Here is a 27,224-nt window from a genome sequence, read left to right as displayed (position 1 = left end):
TTAAAATAAAAATAACTGATGTCAATAAAAAAAAATTAAAATTGCCTGTAGATACACAGACACCACACACACACACACACACACACACACACACACACACACAGACTCACGTTTGCTGCATCGTAGAAAGCCTTCAGAACCAAAGCACGTGCTGAGCTTATCACCCCCACAGCAAAATGGAACTTCGGAAGCTGTTTCTCGGGCACAACCTGCACCCATTTTATTTCTCAGCCCTAGTGATGGAAAGACTACACAGTGCTGACGCCCCATTTGTTTCCACAACGAAGGGAATGAAAGGTGGCTGAGCATGATGGAGCCAGCAGGAGTGTGCTCGTTGTCACCTGTTGTCCCCCATCACCTCTGTTCCTTACCATAAAAGACCCAGGCACACCCTTACACAGGGAGTGGTGATTTGAGCAACTGAGCCCCCCTGTCTCCTCAGCTGGCTTTACACAAAGGCTTTGCTTTTCACCAACGTGAGGGGCCTGCTTTGATTTGATCAGCAGTGCCCTTGTGAACTTATGGACCTAACTGTGTAGGAACAAGATCAGTGAATGCTACTGATTTAGAGAGAGATGATTGCATGTTACCTGGAGAATATAGGCCTTCAAAGAGGAAAGGGTTGGATGAGTAGAGTAAGGGCAGAGGGAAACCACCCTTGAGGATGAGAAGCAAAAACGAAGACATATTTATGGTGTTCTCAAGGCTTACTTGGCAAATGCAGAGCTGAGTGGCACTGGTGATAAGAATAGTAATTAGCTACCTCCTGATTCATGCATAGAGCTTGGCATGTGTACCAGTCACCTTTCCTCTTGCTGGGCGTGATACCCAACATCTACAACTTAATGAACAAGAGGTTTGATTTGGTTCATGGCTTATGGGGGTTCAGTTCATGGCCAGCTTGATCCAAGGAAGACCCAGCAAGTGGAAGCAAATGGCAGGGAAGAGCAGCTCAGTTCATGGGCCCAGAAGCAGAGAACTGAAGGGGAGCTCACACTTCTGAGACAGTTAGCACGACACAATCGAGCTGGCCCATCACATCTGCTCATGAAGCGGGCCTCTGTTAGCAGTCAGGACTACCTGACAATTTGTGTAGTGGGCTGCAGCATGATATGCACATACTTTTCTCCAAGGGAACCCAAATCTCTTTCCTTACTTCCTCTATGAAGGTGCCTACTCATGGCATTGATCCTTTATTTATTAGCTAATGTGGACTTTTTTGGACTATGTTCCTGGTTTCTGGTTCTTAAATATTGAACAGCATTTAGGACTTTGTCTACATTTTTATCTCTGCCTTCACTATTAAGTTTTATTAACAATAAAATCTTTAAGATTATCTGGATCAACTCTTAAGACTATGATTTTTCACTTTAGTTTTTCTTATCAAGAGAGAAGAAGGTCCTTACACTGAGAAGCAAGTGCTGGACAGATTAACTTGGAGGTTTGAATGCTATGCGAAGGATATAATTTTGCAATAAAAGGCCCTTAAGAAGCATATGGTAGATCATAACACAACAGAATCAGTGCAACCAAAGGGAAATTATACATTAAAGAGCTTTCCAGTTATTTCCTTTAAAATGACTCACTCTGCAATATGAGTTAGGGTAGATTTTCATTATTAAAAAAACAAGCCTCTGTCAGAATATGAAAGTTTTTACATCACTAAAGGATGGAATGGGTCACAGTATTTATTTAAAAATAGACAAATTTAAGGGTGAGGGTAGAGCTCAGTGGTATAGTGCCTGCATGCCAAGTGCAAGGTCCTGAGTTCAATTTCTAGCACCCCCCAAAAGATTAATCTAAAACAAATTCAAACAATTCCCAATGTAACAAACCACAGCTGAGCAATTAATAATTTAAATTTTTATTGAACTATTTAAAAAAAATTAATTAATTAATTTATTATTGGTATTATTATTTTTGTGATTCTGGGGATTGAACTCTGGACCTTGTGCTTGCCAAGCAGGTGCTTATGCCACTGAACTATATCCCCTGACCTACTCCTACACTTTAAAGTCTCCCTCTCTCCATATTTTATCTCCTTTGTAGAGTGGTATATTTAACTTATTATATAAGCATCTTACATCTTAAACATTATAGTGTATCCCTTGCAGAATAGGAGAGTCAAATAAAATTAAATCAAGCCATAAATATAAGAAGAAAGAGAAAGCTAGTGAGTCTATACTCTAGTGTAAGTTATGGAGGCTCAGACCAATTGGGGACAATCACTGTTGCTGGTTTATGGGAAAACAAATCTAGAGATGTTTTGCTGATTCTACCTGATTGGTTTATGGTAAGGCTGACCTCTTACCTTCCTGTCTCAGTCAAAGTACTCTCCTTTGTTTAACCATAATTGTGGGTATTCAGAAATGCTATGCTTTTGTTTAGTGATTGGTGTGAGGATCAACAAGAAGAACCAAAAAAAGGCTACATTTCTTTCCCTGTTACAAACTGTTCTACGTTTGCTACCAAATTGACCATATTTGTACTGTAACCTAACTTCATTTCCTCCCTTCTTGGAAAATACTTGTTACTGGAACCTCCTTCCCTCTTTGTTTCTTTTACCTGTGTGGCTCTTTTGGTCTCAGGGGGGCAGTTATCCCCCGGGGGTATAGGGAGGCCTTGGGTGTGGGACCTTTACCACAGATACTTTGCTTTGTCAGTAAATCTGCAAATACGTTGTACAGTATATTCTCATTCAAGCATGTTATGTAAGTGATAAGAGCTAAGTATTTGAATAAATTAATCATATGCCAGTTTCACTTTGGAAATTAAATCATACAGTGTAAGACTGTAGTATGTTGGTAAAGCTGAAATGTATTACAAGGTGATAGTTTTATAATAGCTTAAAATTTTTTATTAATACATATCTTAGTTATTCATTACTGCGTATCTGAATATGCTTATAAACATATGTGCAGATATGGAAGATATTCTCTGAAGTGAGGACTTTCTGTACCAAATTTCAGCCCTGATTGAATTTTATGGATGAGAAATACCCTGAAAATAGAACCACAGGCATAACCTCACGTATACTATAACTAGCAGCCAGTGCTGTAATAAACTGCAACATGAGCTCAGAGCTGCGAGATATTTGGAGAACACAGGCAAAATTATCCCCACTCCCATGCACTACGTTGTTCTCCAAAAGCAACAAGTACTACTTGTCTTTTCAGAAAGCTGTCAGACTCTGTGGTTTAGATTTAATGTGAGTAAGATTCCTCTGCATCCTCAGCCTGGAAAAACTTTACAGATCTCTTAGGATTTGATGGAAGTTTCCTAACTTTGAAGACAAAGAAGACTCTCATTTCTGATCAAGCAATCATTAACATTTGTTTTTGCTCTACTTTCATGATTCTAAAAGTTCATAGATGGTTGTAGTTGGAAAATAATATGTGGTCTCAGATACTTAAGATTATATCTAGTTTAGAAATCATGTCAACTGCATATAAGTTTTTTTTCTGTCATATATGTTTTTCTATTTTGTCCTTCATCCATGTTGTTGGTAGTATTTGGAATACTTTTCTTTTTATATTTTGGAAAAAATACACATAAAACTTACCATCTTAAGCATTTTTAAATGTACAGATCAGTGTCATTAAGTACATTTACATTGTTTTGTGACAGTTACTACTGTCTATCTCGAGAAATTTTTCATCATCCCTGACTGAAATTTTATTATTAATTTTTTTTTGTATTTTAGGGAAGGGTCTACAGGTTGTTCAGGGTCTCACTACTAGATCAGACTCATAGTGATTCTCCTGTTTACAGCCTCCCAAGTGCTGGGATTACAGGCGCGCGCCACCACATCCAGTCTCAATTACTGTCTCAGAGTGCCTCTGAGGCTGGGCCAGCATGGCAGGCCTGGTGATTGAACCTCTAGCCCCTGTGCCTGCTTGCAAGCACTTTAATCTGCTGAACTGTTTGGCTGGCCCTCAACTGAAATTTTATACCCTTCAAACAATGTCTCCCCATTTTCATCTTCTGCCAACTCTTTGCAATGGCTCATACACTTTTCTATATTTTTAAATTGAATTATTCTATGTGCCTTGTATAAGTGAAGTCCTAGTGTTTATTCTTTTGTGTCTAGCTGATTGCACTTACCATACTCTCTTCAAGGTTCATCCATGTTGTAGCATATATAAGAATTCTATTCCTTTTTAAGGCTAAATGATTTTTTGTTGTTTGTGTATACCTCACAGTTTTTACTCTGTTCATATGTTGATGGATATTGATGCATCTATTGATGCATTTTAGCTACTATAAATAATAGTGTGAACATGATATGCATAACACTTTTTCTATTAAGTTCTGCTGTATATAAACCTAGAAGTAGAATTGATGGAACGTATAGTTATTCTGTTTCAAGTTCTTTTGAGAAATGGCCAGATTGTTTTACATTGTTTTACATAGCTAGAAAACGTAGCTATCTTTTTGGATGTGCAATAGCATCTCTGGGACATTTTTGATCACCTTGCATTTGCTTGATTTTCATCTAGTAATTTTTCAGTTCTCAGCCTAGACGTCATTTCCATTGGAAAGCCTTCCCTGACCAGCTGTCCAACAAAGTTAGGTGCTGTGGTATGATTTCCAGGTTCTCTATAGTCTCATCAACAGTTGTTATTTTTTGTTTTGTTTTGTTTGTTGAAAGTAGCTATCTTGACAATCTCTTTCTGTCAACTAGCTGAGATGCCGAAAGGGAAGAAGACCAAGGGCAAGAAAGTGGCCCTGGTCCCTGCTGTTGTGAAGAAGCAGGAGGCCAAGAAAGTGGTAAATCCCCTGTTTGTGAAGACGCCAAAGAATTTTGGCATTGGTCAGAACATCCAGCCCAAGACAGACCTCACCCATTTTGTAAACTGGCCCTGCTACATCTGGCTACAGTGACAGAGGGCCGTCCTGTACACATGGCTGAAGGTGTCCCCTGCAGTTACCAGTTAAGCCAGGTTAATTGCTATTTGGACTGCCAAATAGCTACCCAGCTGCTTAAGGTTGCCCACAAGTACAGACCAGAGACCAAGTGAGAGAAGAAGTAGAGGCTGTTGGTCTGGGTTGAGAAGAAAGCTGCTGGCAAAGGGGATATCCCCACTAAGAGGCCCTGGTCCTCAGAGCAGGTGTCAACACTGTCACCACTCTGGTAGAGAACAAGAAGGCTCAGCTTGTGGTGATTGCGCACGATGTGGACCCCATAAGGCTGGTCATGTTCCTGCCTGCCCTGTGTTGCAAGATGGGGGTCCCTTACAGCGTCATCAAGGGGAAGGACAGGCTGGGGTGTCTGGTCCACAGGAAGACCTGTACCACTGTCGCCTTCATGCAAGCCAACTTAGAAGGCAAAAGTGTGCTGGCTAAGCTGGTGGAGGCCATCAGGACTAACTACAATGACAGATACGATGAGATCCGCCATCACTGGGGAGGCAACGTTCTGGGTCCAAAATCTGTGGCTCGTATTACCAAGCTGGAGAAACCAAAGGCTGAAGAGCTTGCCACTAAACTGGGCAAAGTGTACTCTTGAGTTTTCTGTACATAAAAACAATAAATTGTCCTTAATCCAGTGTTTAAAAAAAAAAAAAAAAAAAGAAAAAGAAAACGTAGCTCTCTTTTTGGATGTGCAATAGCATCTCTGGGACATTTTTGATCACCTTGCATTTGCTTGATTTTCATCTAGTAATTTTTCAGTTCTCAGCCTAGACGTCATTTCCATTGGAAAGCCTTCCCTGACCAGCTGTCCAACAAAGTTAGGTGCTGTGGTATCACTTTTGTTTTCAATACCACAGAACTTCTTGTTTGATTATAATGTGATGGATTAATTGCCTGGGACTTCTCTTATGTACTGAGTTCCATGAAGCCGTGGGTATCGGTCACTGTTGGCCCATTGAGACTTTCCTCTGAGTAGGGAGATTAGCTGAAATCTGCACCGTTAGATTTAAATAACCATTCCCCATATTTTGTACTGGGAAGCCTGCTGGACTTTGCAGATGAGAAGTGAATTCAAATCTTAGCTCTGACATTTATTGGCGATATGATCTTGGATAAGATATTTTATGTCTAGATCTTGAGTTTATACTTGGATTTATGCCTCTCTTAATGGAAATGATATGTTTTATCTTCATAAAGTTGTTTTGTAAGACTTAGCAAGCTGGGTATGGTAGTATGTGCCTGTGATCACAGTACTCAGGAGGCTGAGGCAGGAGTGAGTTTGAGGCAAGCCTGGATTACATTGTGAGACTAGAAAAATATCTATATAGGACTACAGAGCAAGGGTGCCCCACTTCTTCATTTCTGGCAGGTCCCTATACATAGATCATTTTCTTTAGGTCATGAAAAAATTTAGGTGCTGAGCTGGGAAAATCGCTTAATGGCATAAGCGTCTGCCTGGCAAGCACAAGGTCTTGAGTTCAATCCCTGGTACCAAAAAGAAAAAAAAAATGAGGTGCTAAAAATTACATGATTGTGCACACCTATTATCCAACACTGCAAGGAGCTGAGGCAGGAGGATCTAAAGTCTGATCCTAGACTGGCCAATTTAGAGACTGAATGAGAGCCTTGTTTCAAAAAGAAAAAAAAAAAAAATCCAGAAATAGCATAGGCAGAAGTGCCTTCTGTGGTTAATAAATATTAATGAAATGAAGGAACAGGAGATAGAACTCCCGACATTTATAGTTGGGTTGGTGATGGCATTAACATTAAAAACAGAAGAAACAGATTTAAGAAAGTTAGGAAGGGAAAATGTTAACTTTGATTTTGATCTTATTGAATCTCAGGTGGTGTTGAGAATTTTCATGTTGTAATATCCTAGAGACAGTTTTAGATTTAAGTTTGGGCCAAAGAGGAGGATTTGAGAGTTATCTATAATGAACTCATTATAAGAAAATGACATTGCCTAAAGGAAGAATGTTTTATGGAGCAAGAAGAAGGGGAAGGATATAGAATGTCTATCAATGGCCAAAGAAGAAAGATTTGAAACAGACATACAGAATCTAGCTTGTACTGGGAGTAACAAACTAAAGAAAAGAGGATTTTATGAAAGAGATACTGGTAACTGGTTATTTTTCTAATGCCTGAAAGGATAATGCTGGGTTTTAGCAAGTAGAGTTGGTTGTTGACTTTGGCAAGAATTGTTTTGGAGAATTGGCAGTGGTAGAAGACACATTACAGTGGAGACCAGGATAAAAAGAGGCATTTATTTTAAAGTCCTCTTCAGGAAGTTTGGTATGAAGATGCAGATGGGGAAATTGAGGTGTATGGAATTTATGTAACTTTATTAAGGTTACACAGCTAGTAGACAGGCAGGCTTTAAACTGGTAAGGACTGATTCTGAAGCTTGTCCTCTTCACTGTGATTTAGGCTTTACTTTTTTACCTTTCTTGTGTGGGAGGCTACTAAAGAGACACCTATAATTTGCAGTTAAAATTGAAATAACTCAGAGGAAAACTTGGTCCTCTGGTTGTTACATTTCAGATTGGAGTTTTGTGTTTCACAGCATAATGAAATTTCGTAAGAGATTATTAGGTTAGGTGGCAAACCTCGGCATATTGGCAGAAGAATAACTTTATTAGAATTATTATTCACTTTTTTATTACACAACCTGGAAATGGTAATTTTCCATTGGTAGTATATATTGGAAGAACGTATTTGAGAAAATAAAATGCATATATTGAAGTAAGATTAAATACATGTTGGTGAAATTATAGGATTTTGTATAATGTTTCAATCAGATATGGTGATAGTAAAAAATATGTACTGACTTTCTGGAATGGATAAATGACATAAAAATATCTACTTTGCCTTATAAACCTCTAAAATAGTTATTGAGTAAGTTATTCTTTCAGGTATTTTTCTTTTAACTTTTCATGACTCCTAGATAAAACTAACAGTTGATATAGCTGTATCAGGAGCAAAAGGATTTGTTGTTACCATGATAGATCATGTCTGGTGTAACTCAGTTGCAGCCACACAAGGGGAAGTATTTAATGTCTGATTATGCTGCGCTTGCTTTGGAAACAGTAGAAGGCTGAAGAGAGCCAGTAAATAGCAAAGGATTATTAAATGGACAGTCACTGAGGTCACTTACTGATAACTTTACTGCAAAATTGTATGCGTCTGCTTTCCCATGACATGTTGTTTGAGCCTAGCTTAATGGTTAAAGCTTTGTAAAATTAGAAAGAAACCAGAAGTCTTGCTGGTCTCAAATGTGACTCCTGACGGGAACGTGCTAAGTTCAATGAAACTTATGCTCTGTGAAGCAAGGCACATGATGAAGCATTATGGGGCTTTGTTTTCTGACCTTTGAGTAGGCTGCTAAAGTGCAATGACTCCAAAATGTGACTGAGGAAATTTGGCTTTTTCATCCAACAGATATGGCGAAGAGGAAGAACTCCCTTTGCAAATATCAAGGCATGTGTTATTAGGTGGGATGGCATTGAAAGGATTTCTATTTAATTCTGATACCTTTTATAGTTTAGTCTTGTATTCACTTACAGTAGTATGAGCAATATTTGGTTTTGAGGAAGACTGGGATACATGGTAACTCTCTTCAGGAGAATTCTTTGAAATGACTTGAGGAAATTAAAGTTTGGTAGGCAGTTACAGTGATGGTGTTAACAAAAAGTATAATTGTTCTGAGTCATTGCCCCTGTGGAAAGACTCTAACATTTTGTTATGTTTTTACTTATGGATTTCATGTTAATATTATATTCTTCAGATACATAAACTGCCCTTTTCTAATGCTGTAGGCCAGTCGTGGTGAACTGTGGCACTCCAGGTGCAGCAAACTATTTGCTGTCCTTGAAAGCTCTAAAAGGTTAGCCACCATTTTTCTAGTTCCCATAGTTTTTCCCCAGCTAGTATTTCTCTTTTGATCCAATTCAATTACTTTTCATCACAGTATTTTTTTCTTCAGGAAAAATATTGTAGTTTTGAAATTTGTATTATATTCTTAAAATTGATGATTATAGATGAGAATTTAAAACCAAGTTATGAGACAAAGTAATTTTTATATTCAAGTTATCTGAAGAGTTAAAATATTTTTATATGTGATTTTAAAAATTTATATACAAAATTTGAAATTTGTTTTTATTTAAAATAAAAAAAGCAAAGCAAAATACCAAAATAAGATAATAGGAGCGTAACAAGGGTTAATGCAACGGTTATTGTTATATTTAAATTAGTTACTCAGAATACAAGATATATGCACTTCATTGTCCAAAGAATACTAGCACAAACCTTTCTTTTCAATGAACTAAGAGAAATTAGTAGTATCATGAGCTTAATTATCTTGTGTGTGTGTGTGTGTGTATACTTTTCTTTTATTTTTACTTCCCTTATCTCCTTTCTTCTCTTGCAGTTTCTCTTTCTATTTGAACAGTTTCTTCCCATTTTATAATATCCGTTTTACATTTTAGATCTTATTTACTCTTTCAGCTTTTCACACTAGGGAGACAATACGATGCTTGTACGTGTGTATCTGGTTTGTTTCATTTATGAGTACAGTCTTGAGTTGTATCCATTTACCTATAAGTTTCCAGTTTGTCCTTATTTGTGGCTGAGTAGTACTCCATTGTATAAAAAGGCCACATCTTTTTTGTCCCTTCCTTGGTTGATGGGCATTTGGATTGTTTTCAAGATTTATCTTGTACAAATTGTGCTGCTGTAAACATGGGTGCACATATATTGCTGTGGTATGACTTTTTTTTAACTTTTCTGGAAAGACATCCAGAAAGGTATTAGCTGGGTCAAATGGGACCACCAATCCTAGTTTTTTGAGGAATTTCCACACTGATTTCCACAATGGTTGCACCAGTCTGCACTCCCAATAACAGTGTGAGAAGGATTTCTTTCCCTTTCAGCCCCTCCAGCATTTGTTACTGAGTTCTTGATAATAGTCATTTTTTTCTGGGGTGAAATGAAATGCCAGTGTTGTTTTAATTTACATCTCTCAAGTGACCAGTGATATTGAACATGTATATGCTGTTTGTATTTCTTCATTTTTGAAGTGTGTATTCATCTCAGATGCCCATTTTGAGATTGAGTCTTTAAATTTGGGAGGTATGAGTTTTTGAGTTCTTTTTTTTTTTTAAATTTTTATTTATTTGTGTGTGTGTGTGTGTGTGTGTGTGTGAGAGAGAGAGAGAGAGAGAGAGAGAGTGTGTGTGTGTGTGTGTGGCCAGCTCAGCCCATCAGGGGGCGGGGCTGGTTGGCGTGTGGTGCTGGGGGATTGAACCGCGGTCCCTGTGCTTTGCTAAGCTTGTTCTAAGTAGGTGCTTTAGACCACTGAGCCAGCTCACCAGCCCGAGTTTTTGAGTTCTTTATATGTTCTTGACAGTAACCCTTTGAGGAACAGCTGGCAGACATTTTTCTCACATTGTGGGTTGTCTCTTCACTCTTTTGGTCGTTTCTCTTGCTGTACAAAAGCTTTTTAATAAAATGAGGTCCTGTTGTTCATTCTTTGAGATAGTTCCTGTGCAATTGGGATTTTATTCATAAAGTCTTTGTTTATACCTATGTCTTTAAGAGTTTTACCTATTCTATCTTCTAGCAGATTTAGTGTTTCTGTTTTGATATTTAGATATTTTGATCCATTTTAAATTTTGCTTAGTTCATATTGTAAGATATGGGTCCAGTTTTAATCTTTGGTATTTGCAGAGCCAGTTTTACCAGCATCATTTATTAAAGAGGCTATCTTTATTCCAGTGAAAGTGTTGGACACCTTTGTCAAAGATAAGGGGGTCCTGTGTTTTGGTAGTTTTATCAGCATCTTCTATTCTGTTCCATTAATATTTGGATCTTTTTATTTTTTTTCACCACTACTGTGCTGTTTTTATCATAGTAGCTTTATAGTATAATTTCAAGTCAGGGATTGTGATATCTCCTATCTTTCCTTTGTTGCCCAGAATTGCCTTTGCTATTCAAGTCTTTTCTGTTTCCAAATGAATTTTAGGTTGTTTTCTCTAATAGTGTGATATATTCTATTGGAATTTATATTCTGCTTGAAGGAACACTTTTTGAGATCAAGATAACTTTGGAGAATCCTTAGAAAGGTTTGTGTTATAGTGAAAAGTGCTGTCTCAATGAGAACATCTAAAAAATATCAGAAAATGCAGTATTATGACTTACTACAAACAAGTTAAGCTTTTCTAAAAGGGCTAAATGGTTCGTTTGTTTGTTTGGTACCAGGGATCAAACTCAGGATCTTGTATTTGCCAGCTTAAGCCTGCTGATCTGTCTCCCTAACCCTAAATAGTTCTTTTAAATGTTATTCATTTAAAACAGAGAAGAGCCGAATGTGGTATGTGTTCCTATAGTCCTAAAATTCTGGAAGGCTGAGGCAGGAAGATCACAAGTTTGAGCCTAACTTAGCAACATAGCAAGAACTTGTTTCAAGAGCAACAACAACAAAAAGCACACACCCACACCCACATACATAGGGAGGTGTCAAAATTCTAGCAAAACTGTATAAAACCCAGATTCATTTTTTACATGACAATAAAATATAGATTCTTAGATTTAGAATAGGTAAAGGTAAATATCTTGGGGAAAAAAATAGGCAAAAGGAATGGCAACACATTTCACAAAAAGTTACTGCAAATGTCAATAAACATATAAGAAGTTACTCAATGTGACTAAGAATAAAAAAAAAAAAAACCAAAACAAGAGTCAAAGACTTTGTGTTTTCATTTGTCACCTTGCCAGAGATATAAAAGTTTGTTAATAATTTGTTTTTGAAGAAATGAAATGGCTACTGTCCACCGAGGACATGTTGTAAAGTGGTACTGTTTTTCTGGAAGGCAGTTTCACAATGCAGACCAGAACCCTCTAAAAGAGCATAATATTTGCCCTAGGGAGCCTCCTCAGAATGTTAATCTTAAAGAAATCTGTGCATTCCTGTGATACAGTCTGGGAATACCCTCTGCTCCAGATATGTAGCAATATCAATAAACACATTAAAAGAATAAAAGAAAATAGAGTCATAGCTAGGTGAAGCCTCTGGATGTAAAAACAGAAGGTTGAATGTTCTAATAGGGTAAGAGAAACTTGAGATGGGCCCAGGACTAGGCTCAAGACTTGAAGGTGGGCCTGAGGTGAAATTGTGGTTCTCATAAAAGGGGAACAAAAAAGCACCCATGAGATAACTATGGTTTATATGGCACTGAGATTTTGAGAAGCAGGCAAACATACGTATCTTTAAGAGTGAGCGCTGCATCAGGCTGTGGGTTAGTGTACAGAATGTGGTACTGCATCAGACCGTCACTTCAGGCAGAGGGGGAGATTTCCATAGTGATTGGACCTGTGTATGTCCACACAACAGTGGAGAAAGCCTCACCAACCTCCTCAGCATTTTAAATTACTTGATTTCTTGATGGTGCCTTTCTGTAACAAGGTGGTATCTCAGTGTTCAATTAATTTCCATGTCTCTAATATATGATGTATTTAGTACAAGGTTTACAGGGTCTTACTACACAGATTGCACTCATAGTGATCCTCCTGTTTTCAGCCTCCCAAGTGCTGGGATTACAAGCGTGTGCCACCATGCCCCATCTCATGTTTCTTCACTTTGGCTGCTTATTTGGTTTGATTGGGTCTTTTATTTGAGGGGGCTCTAGTTAAAATAAACTCTAAACTCTTTAAGTATAAGCTTTAGATAACTTACTGTTGACTATATGTAGTCCAATATTAGGGACATAAAAGGGAAGTTACTACTGGTAGTACTTATTTCTCTCTTTTTCTCCCTGCTTCCCTCCTTTTTTATTTTGTGACAGTCTTGTTAAGTTGCCTAGAAGGTAGTTAAACTTGTTGACCTCTTGCCTGAGTCTTCTCGAGTGCTGGGATTGCAGCCGTATGCAGCCATGCCTGGCTTGGCATTACTAATTCTTGAGAATTATAAGGAAATGTGAAAAAAAAAAAAAAAAAAAAAAAAGAACCACTTAAAGGGACTGGGGAGATGGCTCAGTAGAATAAGCACTTACCTGGCAAGCGCAACGGCCTGAGTTCAATCCTGGGTTTTGCCAAAAAAAGGAAATGTGGTACCTTCAGGTTCTTGGTTTATGATAGTTTCAGTTTGGGAACAGTTTGACATTTTAAAATTTTCTGATCCATGAACATGGTCTGTATCTTTAATTTATTTGGAATTTCTTTCGGCAATATTTTGTGGTTTTCTTTGTAAGCCTGGAAAACTTTTGTCTTATTTTGTCCTTAAGTATAGAAGTAACACTTGATTATCATGTGTTGTCTTTTTTATATGTTGAATTCACTTTGCTAAAATTTTGTCAGTGCTTTCTGAACTAGCTTTTAGATTGACTAATTTTCTGGTTTTTTGGCTTTTTTTTTTTTTTTTTTTTTGGGAGGGGGGTGGTACCAGGAACTGAACTCAGGACCTTGTGCTTGCCAGGCAAGCACTTATTCCACTGAGCTGTCTCCCCGGCCCCTAATTTTCTGCTTTGATTGACTAATTTTCCTTTTCTGTTTTGATTTCTGCTGTAATGTTGTAAGTATTTTATTTTCATTTTTATTTAGTTTTACAGTACTACCTAGCTTCCCTTTTATTTTCTTCCTTGGTTATACATTATTAGAAGTGGATTATTCAGTTTACACATATTTGGGATTTTCTAGCTATTGTTGCTAATTTTTAGTGTGATTCCATTTTGTTGAAGAAACTTTTATTTATTAATAATTTGAATTTTTTAAAATGTATTGAGACCTAGATATGGGTCTGTTGTGGCAAAGGTTCTTTATATATGAGACAAATGTGGCTTTTATTGCTATTTGGAATAGTGATGACTATATCAGTTGATAATGTTATTCAAGTGTCCTGTATTCTTATGAAATTTATTACTATTTGTTCTATTATTGGTTTAGGAATATCCAAATTATTTTCTATAGTTGTACCATTATCTATTTCTTTATGCTTTCATGGTTTTGCTGAATGTATTTTAAATATGTTATTAAATGCATAGATATTTAGTATTATGTTCTCTTGAACTGGTTTTGTTTTGGGGGGTGATGTACCTCTTTAATTTTTTAAATTGATCTAATTGGTACATTTTAGTTATACATAATGATCACATTCATCATAGGGAATTTGTACCTTCACATGATGTATCTTGATATTTTTCCCCAAGGTTATTTTAAAAATTTGTTACTATGATTTTTCTTGTTCTGAATGCCCTTTGGTCTAATATTGGTGTTGCCACTTCAGCTTTCTTTTGGGTGTTACTACCAGGTAAATATTTTTCCATCTTTTATTTTTAAAAAATCATTTTATCCGTTTTTAAGCATAAGTTTCTCAGGCATTAAATACTGCCTCATTATTGTATCCATCTTTTTGCCTTTGTCCAGTTTGTTTCTTTGTATTTTAAATGCGTTTCTTGTGGGCAGCATGAGGTTGGGTATGTCTCAAAAATACAACCTGACAGTCTCTGACTTTTACTTGAGTTGTTTAGACTCAAATAATATGATTATTTTTATGATTAGCTTTAATTCTATCTTGCTATTTTCCTTTGTTCTCCTTTTTTCTGTTGAATTCTGCCCTTTTAATTTTTTTGTGATTCCATTTTATCTCCTTTCTTAGCTTATTACCGATAACTCTTAATAATTTTATGGTGGTTTTAGGATTCTACGAACAACTTTATCCTAATAGAGTTTTCCTGATGCAAGGTTATTGTATTTCATGTATAAGAATCTTACAATATACTACTCTTTATTTTTGACTTTGTGTTGTTATTGTCACACTTCACTTCTAGATGTGGTCTAAGCTCCACAAGGTAGTATTGCTTTTGCTTTAAATAGTCAGCAGTCAGTTTTCTTTTATAAAATTTAAATTCTGAAGAGTAAAGTCTTTTCCATTTGGTTATTTTTCTCATACTCTTCATTTCTTTATGTAGATTCTGATTTTACCTTATGTCATTTTCTTACGGCTAATTAGTCTTCCTTTATCATTTCTTACAGTAAAGTTTTCTTGGTATTTAGTTCTTTTTGCTTTTTTGTCTGAAGTATTGGTCTTACGCTGTTTTTCAAAGATATGGCATTTCTCTACCATTTTCTGTCTACTGTTTTTTTCCAAAAGATATTCGGATGTTATTTTTATGGGGTGTTCCTGTGTTCCTTTTCTGCTTTTAAAGTTTTCTCTTTTTCATTGGCTGTAAGTAAGTTTATATTCATGTAATTTAGAGTTATTTCTCTTTTTGTGCTTGGGATTCATTGACTGTGGACTAATACATTTAAAAAAGTTTTTCTTCATTTATATTTCATAAATATTCTTATATGAACATAGTTGATCATAATTGATTATATTTAAAAATACAGAGACTGCAGCACAAAGACTAATACCAGAGAGCCAGTAAACAAAGGGACTTTCTAAATCAACAAAATATGAGCATTTATTGTAGAAAAATCACAAGTGATTTCTTTTAATCAAGTGTAGGAAATATTTGGCCAATATTTTTTCTTTTTGTCTTCACTCCTGTCCTTTGGTGACTGTAGTTACATATATTAAAATCATCTTTCATTTTAGTGATGTTTTGTTAATTTATTTTCCTGATCTTTTTTCTTCTGTATTTCATTTGCACAATTTTCCATAAGATTTTTTTGGTTTCTTATTCTTTTTTTTCTATGAGACCCAATCTTCTTTGAATCCTGTTCAGTATTATCACTCATCTCCGACAGTATAATTTTTCTTTCTACACATTTGATTTAATTGTGTTTCTTCTTTCTTTACTTATGCCCATTTTCCCCCTAATTATATATTTATGAACTATAGTTATTATAATCACTGTTAACAGATTTATCTACTAACTCTGTTACCTGTGCCATGTTTTGAGCCAGTTTCAGTTTGATTTTTCTCTTTTTTTTTTGCCTTATATTCTTCTCATCTATGTGTCATGCTTTTGATTTGATGATAAACGTTATGAATTTTAATATGTGAGTGCTGGATTTTGTTCTTTTCAAATTTCCCAACCTTTGTTAAGTAATTCATTTAAGTTACACAGAAGCAGTTTGATCCTTTTAGGTCTTGCTTTTTTCCATCTTTGTTAAGAAAGAACAGAACAGAACGTCATTTAATCATGGGCTAACGTTGTATCACCGCTGAGATCAAACCCTTTTTAAATCCTGATGTGAACTATGAGGTGTTGTGTTCTGACTGGATGCTTGTTCTGCTGTATTATAGGCTCCTATTGCTGGAAATAGAGGGGACATGTAGCTAATAAGGAAAAGGTCTCTCTTGGAAGAAGCCAGGACTTGAGGGTGTCCAAGAGCAATGGCTATCTACTTTGATTTTAAAAGTTTAAAAGTAGGATTGAGTTTAATTAAACACCTAGAAATGTCTTGTTACATATTCTTTTAAGGTTAAAAGTTAAGCAATATTTGTTAGGTAATTTCTTTGACCATAAGGATATTATGAGAGTGTATAATAGGAATGACTATTTATAATATAGTATTTTAGAGATAAGAATGTAAGTTGTGATTCTCCTAGGATCAGTAGTGCAATCTTTAAAATTTTTAAAATGTATATTACAAAGTAGTATTGAAACAGAAAATTACAAATAATACAGAATCTCCCTGAACAAAATAATATGAATTTCATAGTCTTTGTTGTAATGCAGTGTTGTCTTCAAATTAGTTGTTCATATAACAGGATTAGATGATGATGATGATTATGATGATATATTTTTGGCTAGCTCTGGATGGGCCTGAATTTCATCGTTTCTAAAATTATAGCAATTAATTGAAGCTATGTATTATATGATATATACGCTATCCAAACTTGTAAGAAGAGTGTTTATAACTTTTACTTGTAGTTCAGAAAATTAGTACAGTACCTGGATTTGTCAAGTAACATTGGTCTATTGCTTTAGATATAATTATATGGGTTTCACCTAAATTTCTTTGTATATAACTCATAATTAACAGTTAAACTAGTTAGAATCATGAATTAATAATGACAAATTTTTGAGGGTTTTTTATGTGCCCAGAGACTGTTCTTAGATCTTTGAACTTTTTTTTTTTTTTAACATATTTAGTTCAGGGCCTACAGGGTCTCACTCTGTAGATCAGACTAGTGAGTCTCCTGTTTTCAGCCTCCCAAGTGCTGCAATTACAGGCATGCACCACCACGCGCAGTCTCAATTGCTGTCTCTGTGTGTCCCGGGGGTAAGGCCAGCATGGCATGCCAGAGATGGAACCCAGCTACTGCGCTCTGCCTAAGCAGACACTTTAGTCCGCTGAGCTATCTGGCCCTTGTTCTTAGATCTTTATGTGTTACTTTCTTTGCACTTCATAGATAAGAAGTTAATGCTAATCTTGTGACTAAACTGGCAGAACTAGCATTTGCACTCTTGAGTTTGGCTCTTTAGTGTTTACTTTGTTATACAGAACCCCGCACTTTGAATGCCATTTGTCTAATATTTGCATAGTTCATAGTTTTTAAGTACACTAGTGTATAATTAGTTTCATTCCTTCACAAAAATCCTATGAAACATTATATTTTAGGGATTAGAAAAGTGATGTTGTGTGACAGTGATTCAGGTGTGGCGTGACATTAGGAGTTACAGAGTCTGTACTTAGCAGTTCATTCTTGCCCTCAAATTTTGTTTGATTATGCCATATTTTTATGGAGAATAGGGCAGGGAACACTGAGCTTATTGAAATGGTTGAGATATTTGAAAATGTTTAAAATTTGAAATAAATATGCTTTATATTATATATAAAATATTTAGCTGTACTTACTTAGGTTTAGCTACTTCTTACTGACATCTCTAATGCTAACTTGGAGACGTCTTTCTTGCTCAATATGCCCTGCTTAAGGACTATGTCAATCTTAGCATGTGCTTGAGACTTTTACAAGGTCATATTTTTATGTTCAGTGAGCATTCACTTGCCTTTATTTGTGATTGTATTTTGACTTTTCTTTTTCTTTTTCTTTTTTTTTTTTGGCGGAACCAGGGATTGAACTTAGGCCCTTGTGTTTACCAAGCAAGTGCTTATTCTACTGAGCTATCTCCCTGACCACTGTGATTGTATTTTGAAAAGACTCAGCTAATAATTAAATTCATATTTGAACCATAGAGAACATGATTCATTTAAAAACTAATATGTGGAAAAAGAAAAATGGAGAAAAAGTAAGAGTTGTTAGCAGCATGGTATAATGAGGCTGAAGAGACAGGAGTGGGGAGAATTAGACTTCGTTTGTAGGTGAGCTACACCCTGAAATTATGAGTCATAATCTGGTTAACCTTTTAACATAATTAATGTAAGACTCTCAAACACTATCTTGTTTGGCAAGATAGGAAAGCTCAGATACACTTCTACTTTCTGCACTGAAAGCAGAGGTTTAGGTTTAGAGTAAAGTTTCTGACATCTGACTTCGAGCCTTTATGGATTTGAGTCGCAGTGTATCTTATGGAAGGTCTCATGTCCTGTTTCCTGGCTAGCGCTGTAGAAATGAATGGGCAGTACTCCACGCGAAAGGTCTCCACAGCTCCCCCCTGCCAGGTGGGAGAGCTGAGGCTTTCATTCCCTTTGGCTTTCTGTGTGGCATTTGTGAGCAGCTTGATGTATTTGACACGCGTGTGACAGAAAAGAAGTGTGTGGGCAGGGCAGTGTGCTGCGGGGCCCAGCTGTGTGGATTTATCTGCGTATCAGGCTGAAGAGCACCCGTTAGCCAGATCTGACAATCAAGTGTGAGCCCTTCCACCTCCAGCCCAGAGTGCATTTTAATGCTGTGTGTGTTTACTTGCCAGTTGGCATTTGACACAAAGGAATTGTCAGAGCTGCTTTCTCCTATCTTCACTCTTTAGTGTGTTAGTCTCTGATGGTTTCCCAAATAAAGGCTTTATTATACATGGGTGAAAGGATGTACTTTTAAAAGTAGAGCAAAAAAAGTAATAAACTCTTTAATTGTTGTATTGAATTCCAGCTAAGAATTAATGTATAATATAATATGTTTGAATTCGTAATACCTAATATTTGAATAGTTAGGATGTTTACATTTTTTGAAAATTAAAATAGATTATTTTGAAGAGGTTGTTCCTGCCTCTAATTTTGAAAGATCCATTTCAAATTTGCCACATACCCTTTATATATTTTTAATATGAATAGCAGATGTTGTATGTCATTATGATTGTTGTTGTTATTATTATTATTATTTTGCTTTCCAGTAACTCCTGGAGAGTTTTTTAGTTCATGAACAGGGCAGTTTTTGTTTTGTTCTTGTTTATTGTTGCATGGTATTTCACAGTACCAGTGTACCTTAGTTTATTTTACTCTCCTCTGTGGTGGACCAGTTCATTATTGCTGATCTTTGTGTTTATTGAGATGATTCACACACCATGAAATTCACCATTTTGTAGTGCTCAACACAATGCCTTTTATTATTTTCAGGGTTTATTCCACAAATAATGACATAGTGAGTAGCCTTGTACATCTAATTGTGCTACAAGTATATTTGTAGTATAAATACTCAGAAGCATGATTCTGGCTCAAAAGATAAAAGAATTTGAATTTTGAGGTGAATTGTGAGTTGCTTTCATAGATGCTGTACTATTTTATACATTAGATAGCAAAGTACTGTGTGAGAGGACCGGTTTCATTTACTTTTTTTAAAAAAAATTATTTAATACAGGGTCTACAGGGTCTCACTATGTAGCTCGGACTCATAGTTATCCTCCTGTTTTTAGCACCCTGTGATTACAGGTGCGCACCACTCATTTACTCTTAAATTGACTTTGCTTTTTAAAAGCAATTTTTAATTTTAGAAAACAATCACGATTTAAAATTGTGATCTTCATGAATTACTGATGTAAGTTAACATTGATTTCTGATGGATTTCACCATGTGAACATGACCCAAACTTTTTTTGAAGTTCTTAAATATTGTTATTTGTAATTGATCTTGGTAGTTGAAGGGTAAAATTGCAAGTAGTGAATGATGTATGGGCCTCATGATCTCATCTGTGTGGTCTTGAGTGGTCTCCTGACCCCCCCATTCTCCCTTATCATATACATATAATGATCACAGCATTAAAATTTCCTAGTGGAGGAAGGCCATTTATATTCCACTTGCTCTACAGTGAGAACATTCTTGTAGAATATTTTTCTTTTGATATCTGTCTGAGTTACATTGTTTTATACTTGTCTGATGCTCTGAACCTCATTTGAACTGAGAAGTGGTTATTTCACAATAATTTAGCTGAAACATTAATTATACACAGAGTTCAGCTACCACTGACACTTGTTGACCTATGGGACATACGTATTTTTTGGTGTTTAATCCGATTTAGATGGAGAGTGTATTTCTTTTTAGGAGTCTGTACGTTTGTGCTCCTGCTTTTACACAAATTAGCTTTATTGATGGACTTTCATGAAGAGCTTTTAAGGTGGTATTTATGAATAGAGTTTTAAATTATTCAAGACTTACATTTTTTGTGACATTTATAAATATTCTAGCACTTAGGGTTTATAAGAATTTGTAAGAACTGGTAAAAGGTATACAGGAAAATGCAGGCTTTTCTGAACTCAGAATAAAAATTGAATTACAAATTTTTGATGAAATTAGTAGTGGCATGCATTAATATGCAGGTGCAGCATATGCTTGGTAATGTCTTTAGTTCTTTTTATGCTGCCAAAACAGTTAATATTGAGAGCAGATAAACCAGTTAACCAATGAATGAATTATCCCGATGATGTTGTGTGCTGTGTTAGTATTCTAGGTTCTTAGTAAGGGAGAACTGTTCAGAGTTTAACTGATCAGTCACTTTTGCCATTATAAATGAGAAAATATCCACCATCAAAACAGAAGGGTTTAATTAAATAAATATGTTGGGATTATGCTTAAGAGTAAAATTTATTGTTTTGTTTCATGTAGATCAGACTTTTGCTGTCTTTCTATTCTTTTTCCCTTTATTCACTTTGGATTATCATTTAAAAATTTTAGAAAAAAACCAAGTTTTATAGAACCAACATGATTTGTTCTGGACTACTCTGATTATGCTGAGTTTGTGGTGGTGGTGGAAGAGGACAGGACTCAGGTTCTGTCAGGGTGTGCTGTGGAGAGCCAGTGGCTGGGGGCACCAGTGAAGCTGAAGGGCAGTTAGGACTCACCAAGCCATTCTCCATCAGGTGGGGCTGTACTTGGACAGAACAAGGTATGCAGATTCTTAGAATGATACGTTACTGGATAAAAGCAGTCTTTCTTAATTAAATTTAATTTTGTTACTTCATTTTGAAAAGTAAAAGATAAAAGAACAAAAATCAGAAACAATGACAGAAACAGGATAACATACAACAATATGTATGTTACGGATTTTCAGAACAAGAATAGCTGATTAACAATGGGTGATATATTATCTATTTTTACTATCAAATTTGTTGCTTAGATTAACAGATACAGTTATGTAAGGTTGAACATATGATTGCATATTACTGTTTGCTTTCCAGAAATCTTAAATTTGTGTTCTTTTTATCTGTTGTTTTTCTTTTTATCTTTTTAAAAAAATTATCTTGAGGAGAGTATAGTAATAATTGATATGACGTTAGAAGTGGTACACATTTAGAAGACCAAGATGACAAATATTCAAGCATGATTTTTGTATTTCTGTCCTCCATGTAGTTGCTTAGATTGTAGATATCAGCATACAGTTAGTTAAGGTGAAAATTCTGCGTATTAGTTATTTAAAGGTAATCCTGATGTTCAGTTTTTTTTTTTTAGTTTCATTTGAAAACCTGTCATTTCTAAAAGTTTTTGTTATAAGTAGTATGTGTATGTTAATTCACACATACATACACAGAGACTCCATGTATACTTGAATAGAAGATCAGATATCATGTAAAAATGAATCTCTTAGAAGAATGACCTTATGTGTATTTGATTCCTTATAAGCTACCTTATAATATGGGACACTCTCTATTTGAACAGGGAAACACTGTTTGAGGAAGACAGAGTGTTCTGAAACAATCTCAGACAGTGCTTGCTATGGTTATTTAACAAATATGCTTCATAAAACTCTAAAGGAGGCGAAGCAAAGAGGCTTAACACAGATTTAGAAATTCTTGTAGAGGTGAAAGGTCACTTTTATAAAGCAGTATTGTAAGTGGGCATGATGAAATAAATATTTACAGGGTAAGTAAATATTTCAAATATCCCGAGATTGTGTAAGTAGATACTTGTGGCTTTGTTTGGCATTTCTAGGGATAGTATCATAGAAGGGATGAAAAGTACTATATCTGAGGCAGATTGTACTGATAGGATGAGTTGTTCTGGAAAACTGTGTTGGGTGACTCAGAAGTGACCCCAGTGAAGAAGACCTCAATACCAAAGATGTATACAAAGAATGAGCTGTATTGTCTCATGAAATGGGAATGAGAATAAAAGTGAATGCTTCATACGCTGTATAGTTTGAAATGTGTGCAGTTCAATTAATGCACTTCATAATCGGTGTTTGACCGATTTCTGTTGCCAGAAGTTTATACGTTCAAGTTTGGCGTACATTTTTGTATTCTGTCATTGGAAAAACAAGATATTATCTTTTATTCTGGTTCCTTTTTTATTTAGTCATATATATTACTGTTATTTTTCAACAGAAACGGAGGCTTCTTGAGGAGCTAAATGACACTTGGCTTCCTTATCTGACTCCTAAAGATGATGAATTCTATCAGCAGGTAAGACATTTTAATATTTTTGTTATTTTGTACTGATGTGTTCTGATTCTCCTTTTTTTTTTTTTAACTGTAAAGCTACTGGTTTAATGAGGGTAAATGAGAGGCAAGAAGGTCTGAGTTGATCACCCAGTGATTGCTGGTCATATACCAAATGTACAAGTTCCTGTGCAGTGTGCTTTCTCTGAGAAGTTATTAGTGTTTTTTCGTACTGCGCTGTTTTTTACCCCAAAACATTGCATCATCTTTCCTGCTTCTTTGTCTCTGCTCATGCGATTTTTTTTTTTTATTATTATTAAGTCTAGAATAAACTTCCTTCCCTTATCCTGTTGTTGGATAGTTCATTTTTTTGAGTTTAGGTAAATCTTGCCTCTTTAGTGAAAATTTCCTCCTAACCTACAAGTTGAATTAACTTGTATTCTCCTTTGTGTTACTTACAGTTTATAAATAACTCTACTGTACCACTTAATGCATTAGATAGCAACTGTAGGATTCTGCGTCTGCCCTTGAATTCATTATCAATCTTCCATTCTGAGCACCAGCAATGCTAATCAAATTCATTGTGGCAGGAAAAAAAAAAGTGGCCTCATTTAGAAATCTGGGAGGACATAGATAAATCCATCTGTCCTCTCAAAACTTCTCACTCTATCACTATTTTTTTCTTTCATTTTCTTGGGTTGGGTTTTTTGTGTGTGGCTTCATCCTGAGTAGATTCTTACCTGATAGCATAAAAGCATTTACATAGCTAACTGATTGTATGGTCTTTAGCTTCTGGGGTCTTAGAAGAAGCTAGTGCATTGAAAAGTTGTAGGCATGCTGCACCAGCAACAATAATAAATGTTCACCTTTTTCTTCCTATTAGAATGAGTTATCTTAACACAGAGGAAACAAGAGAGGATGTTAAAGGAATTTTTCTGTCTACAGTCCATATCTCTTGACTTCTAGTTTATTGCAGTTCTAAGATGCTGTCTCTCATCTATATTCACATGAGATTTTTGCTGCCTTTTAACTTTTTTGTTCTCTTCTGGATCGATTTAGTTTCCCTCCCTGACCCTCTCAGACCTTTGAGCCACTGATTTTTTTTCCGACCAGGACATAACTCTGAGTGTGTCAAGCCCATGGTTTGCTTCCACAGAGTATGCTCATTGTTTATTTTCAGCCTCATTTCCTCTGCTCCTCTACCTTTTTCTCCAAAAAGTTTAAGTTTTTCACTACCTTAAAGAAGCTATGTAGTTACATGCTTAGGGCTTTCTTGCTATATCCTCTGACACTGTGTCCTTTCTTGCTAAACTTCTGTGCTTTCTACTAATAAAAGTCCACATGTCATCTCTTATAGAAAGCATCCCTGACACCTTGGTGGCCCAGAAAGTTGTCTGTATTTTCATTGTCATACTTTGTATTGGTCAGCTTTCTATTGCTATAAGATATATAATAACTGCGACTTAAAGAAGGAAAGGTTTATTTTAGCTCATAGTTTTAGAGGTTTCAGTTTATCGTTGGTTGGCACTGATGCAGGAACATCATAGCAAGTGAAAGTCACTCAACTCGTGATATTTGGTGTTATGGGTTGTATCTAGATGTTTCCCCATCCACTCTGGACAAGCAATTCCCCACAAAGGACTAATCAATTCACCTGATCCTGGACAAGGACAATGCCTAGGGAGAGAAGGGAAGAACCAGACCTAGTGACCATTAACATTAAGTGCAACGGTGTACCTGCATGATCCCCCTTCTCTCCACCTCTACCCCCTGCCCCATGGACTACATCCAGCAGAGAGCAGGGGCTTATTTACTTTTTGTCTGCCAACAGAGCAAAAGGCACACCTTGATTGGATAACCACATTCAGAATGAACAGACAGAGGTTCTTCTGGTGCAGGGAGGATACCTCAAAAAGCTATAAGCCCTAAAGCTAGGTGGAGGAAATTGTGACTGGTTGATCCCAAGACTGTGGTTCTTAGAAAATAGCTATTCATGCAGGGATGTTTTTCTTTGATTTAATCTTTTTTCATCTATTTTTAAAAATTACTTTTTTTTTTGGGCTGGGGAGTTGGCTCAGTGGAATAAGTGCTTCCCTGGCAAGCGCAAGGGCTTGAGTTCAATCCCCGGTTCCACCAAAAAAAAAAAAAAAATTACTTTTTTTTTTTTTTTTTAATTTTAGGACAGGGTCTACAGGGTCTCACTTCATAGATTGGACTCATCGTGAGCCACCTGTGTTCAGCCTCCCAAGAGCTGGGATTACAGGGGTGTGCCACTACAACCAGTAAGACTGCCATCTTAATTGCCATCTCAGTGTGCCCTGGGGGCAGGGCCGGCATGGCGCAATGGGAATTGAACCTCCACCACTATGTCTGCCTGAGCAGGCGCTTTAATCCACTGAGCTATTTGGCTGGCCCTAAAATTACTTTTACATTTTCTGCTTTGGGTTTTTTTTTTTGGGGGGGGGGCGTTGTTGGGGTTTTCCTCATTTTTAGGAGGCTATTTTAGTTTTTGTTCTATTTTCTTTTCCCCTTTCAGGTTTTTTTCTTCCTTCTTTATTTTATCGTCTGTACTTTGCTTTTGTTGTTTTCTTGTGTTTCTTGTTTTCTCCTGCTACTGTTCTCCTAACATTAGAGGTCACCTGCAGAAATTCATGGTAACAACAAGCAGCCTCAAAATTTTGAAGGATATCTTAGAAAAAGACAAGAAGTCACTCACCTTATGATCATATCTAGTGTTATGGGTTGTGTCTAGATGTTTCCCTATCCACTCTGGACAAGCAATTCCCCAGCAAGGACTAATCAACTCACCTCATCCTGGACAAGGACAATCCCTAGGGAGTGAAGGGAACAACTAGACCTAGTGACCATTAACATCAAGTGCAAAGGTCTACCTGCACGACCCACTTTCCCCTTCCCCCCACCACAAAAAGTCTACTAGAATGAATACACCAGGTAGAGTGAGCACAAAAGTGGAAGGAAGATAGGAGATCAACAGTAGAAAATTGAGGTAATGACAGTCCCCCTCAGTAATAACTCTCAGTGTGAATGAGCTCAGTTCTCCAATCAAAAAAATAGAATAGCAAGATGGATCAAGAAACAAAATCCAGCACAAGAAACATGTGCACTCCAAAGAACAAAAACAAAAACAAAAACCAAAAAACAAAACAAAAACTCATGGACCAAATATTAAAAGTTAGAAAATAATGTTCTGTGCAATGAGAACCCAGAAAAATAGGTGTTGCTGTCCTGTATTCAAAGTACATGTTGAGCCAAAATTGATCAAAAGAGGCAAAGATCACTACAGTACTTACTGATCATGTGAACAATCTAGCAGGAAGGAATAACAATTACTTACATATATGCACTGAACAGCGATACACCCAGCTTCATAAAATGACTACTATTAGACTTAAAAGACCAGATAAAAATTAACACAATCATAATGGGTGACTTCCACATTTTGCCGTCACAAGTAGATAAACTAGGCAAAAATCAATAAAGAAATATCAGCATTGAATAAAACCTTTGAATAAGTAAACTCAATACTAGTTATCCACAAAGTATCCGCCCAACAACAGAATACATGTATATATTATTTTCAATAACACATGGAATTTTCTCTAAAGTAGGCCACCTATTATCTGGTAAAGTAAGCTTAAGTAAATTTAAGGGGGTTGAAAGTATAGCATCCATATTATGAAATCATAGCACAATGAAGGTAGAAGTCAACGACAAAAGAAAATATATAAATTATGCAAGTATGTGGAAACTAAGCAAAATATAGTATACCCCTGCACAGTTATGGTTTAGAGTTCGTGGCCTCAATCTTTCATGGTTTTTCCCTAGAACCTAGCAAAAAATTGTTCTGGAAATACCCACAATTTCCTGGAAACTGAATATTCTCAGGAGCTTTTCTTTTTGGGGGGTGCTGGAGGTTTTCAAGTAGCCAATCTGGGAGTGTTACTTAGCTTTCCTTGTTGCTGATTGGCTGCTGCCATGTAACCCATCTCTGGCAAATACAGCACCATTCCTGCATTAAAATAGGTTGCTATACTCTGTGTAGCTATGTTTTGGTTTTGTTCTTTTCAAAAACCCAAGACCACTATGATCCTAAGATGCTGCCAAAATAACCCTGCACCTTGTGAGGCTTCTGGCAATGAGCTTAAGTGCTAAGAAGTAGTTTAAGACACTCCAGGGGAAGGTTGAACTACTGTATAATATTTTTATTAAATTAAATTATTATAGTATTGTGTACAGTATTTTAGGCTCCTAGACAGTAGATAGATACACATTGTCTGTATTCTTGGCACTTAGTTCTTTGCAAAGAGAATGTGATTAATAGATGCGTATTGAATGAATGAGGATTTTCCATATTTTTCTTTCTAAATTATTCCCTAATGTCATAGCCATGTACTATTAGTAGCGAATGAATGGGCAAACATCTCTTACCTTGAAGCTGAGAAGTTTCTTGAGCAGGGTTGCCACAGCTAGTATAAGTAGTGACTTAAGAAATGTGTCTCCAGAACCATATTGAATAGAAGTGGTGAGAGAGGACATCCTTGTCTTGTACCTGATCTAAGAGTAAAAGATTTCAGTTTTTCCCCA

The 27,224-nt window shown here is 36.2% G+C and overlaps 1 protein-coding gene across 3 annotated transcripts in view; it reads left to right on the top strand.

The window, feature by feature from the left end:
* Fto (FTO, alpha-ketoglutarate dependent dioxygenase) overlaps nt 1-27,224 on the top strand; it is a 442,060-nt gene that overhangs the window by 110,150 nt on the left and 304,686 nt on the right. For all 3 annotated transcript variants that reach the window (XR_002822291.1, XM_023721791.1, XM_023721790.1), the window contains one exon: nt 22,566-22,643. Coding sequence is in view for 2 of the 3 variants with exons in the window: in XM_023721791.1 (XP_023577559.1) it covers nt 22,566-22,643 (78 nt within the window). In the remaining variant the exon portion in view is untranslated. The remainder of the gene's footprint in view (nt 1-22,565; nt 22,644-27,224) is intronic.

The sequence above is a fragment of the Octodon degus genome, unplaced genomic scaffold (assembly GCF_000260255.1).
Source record: "Octodon degus isolate 3935 unplaced genomic scaffold, OctDeg1.0 scaffold00085, whole genome shotgun sequence".
NCBI classification, from domain to species: Eukaryota; Metazoa; Chordata; class Mammalia; order Rodentia; family Octodontidae; genus Octodon; species Octodon degus.
The sequence above is the reverse complement of the archived record's forward strand: the minus strand, read 5'-3'. Positions and strand labels throughout refer to the sequence as shown.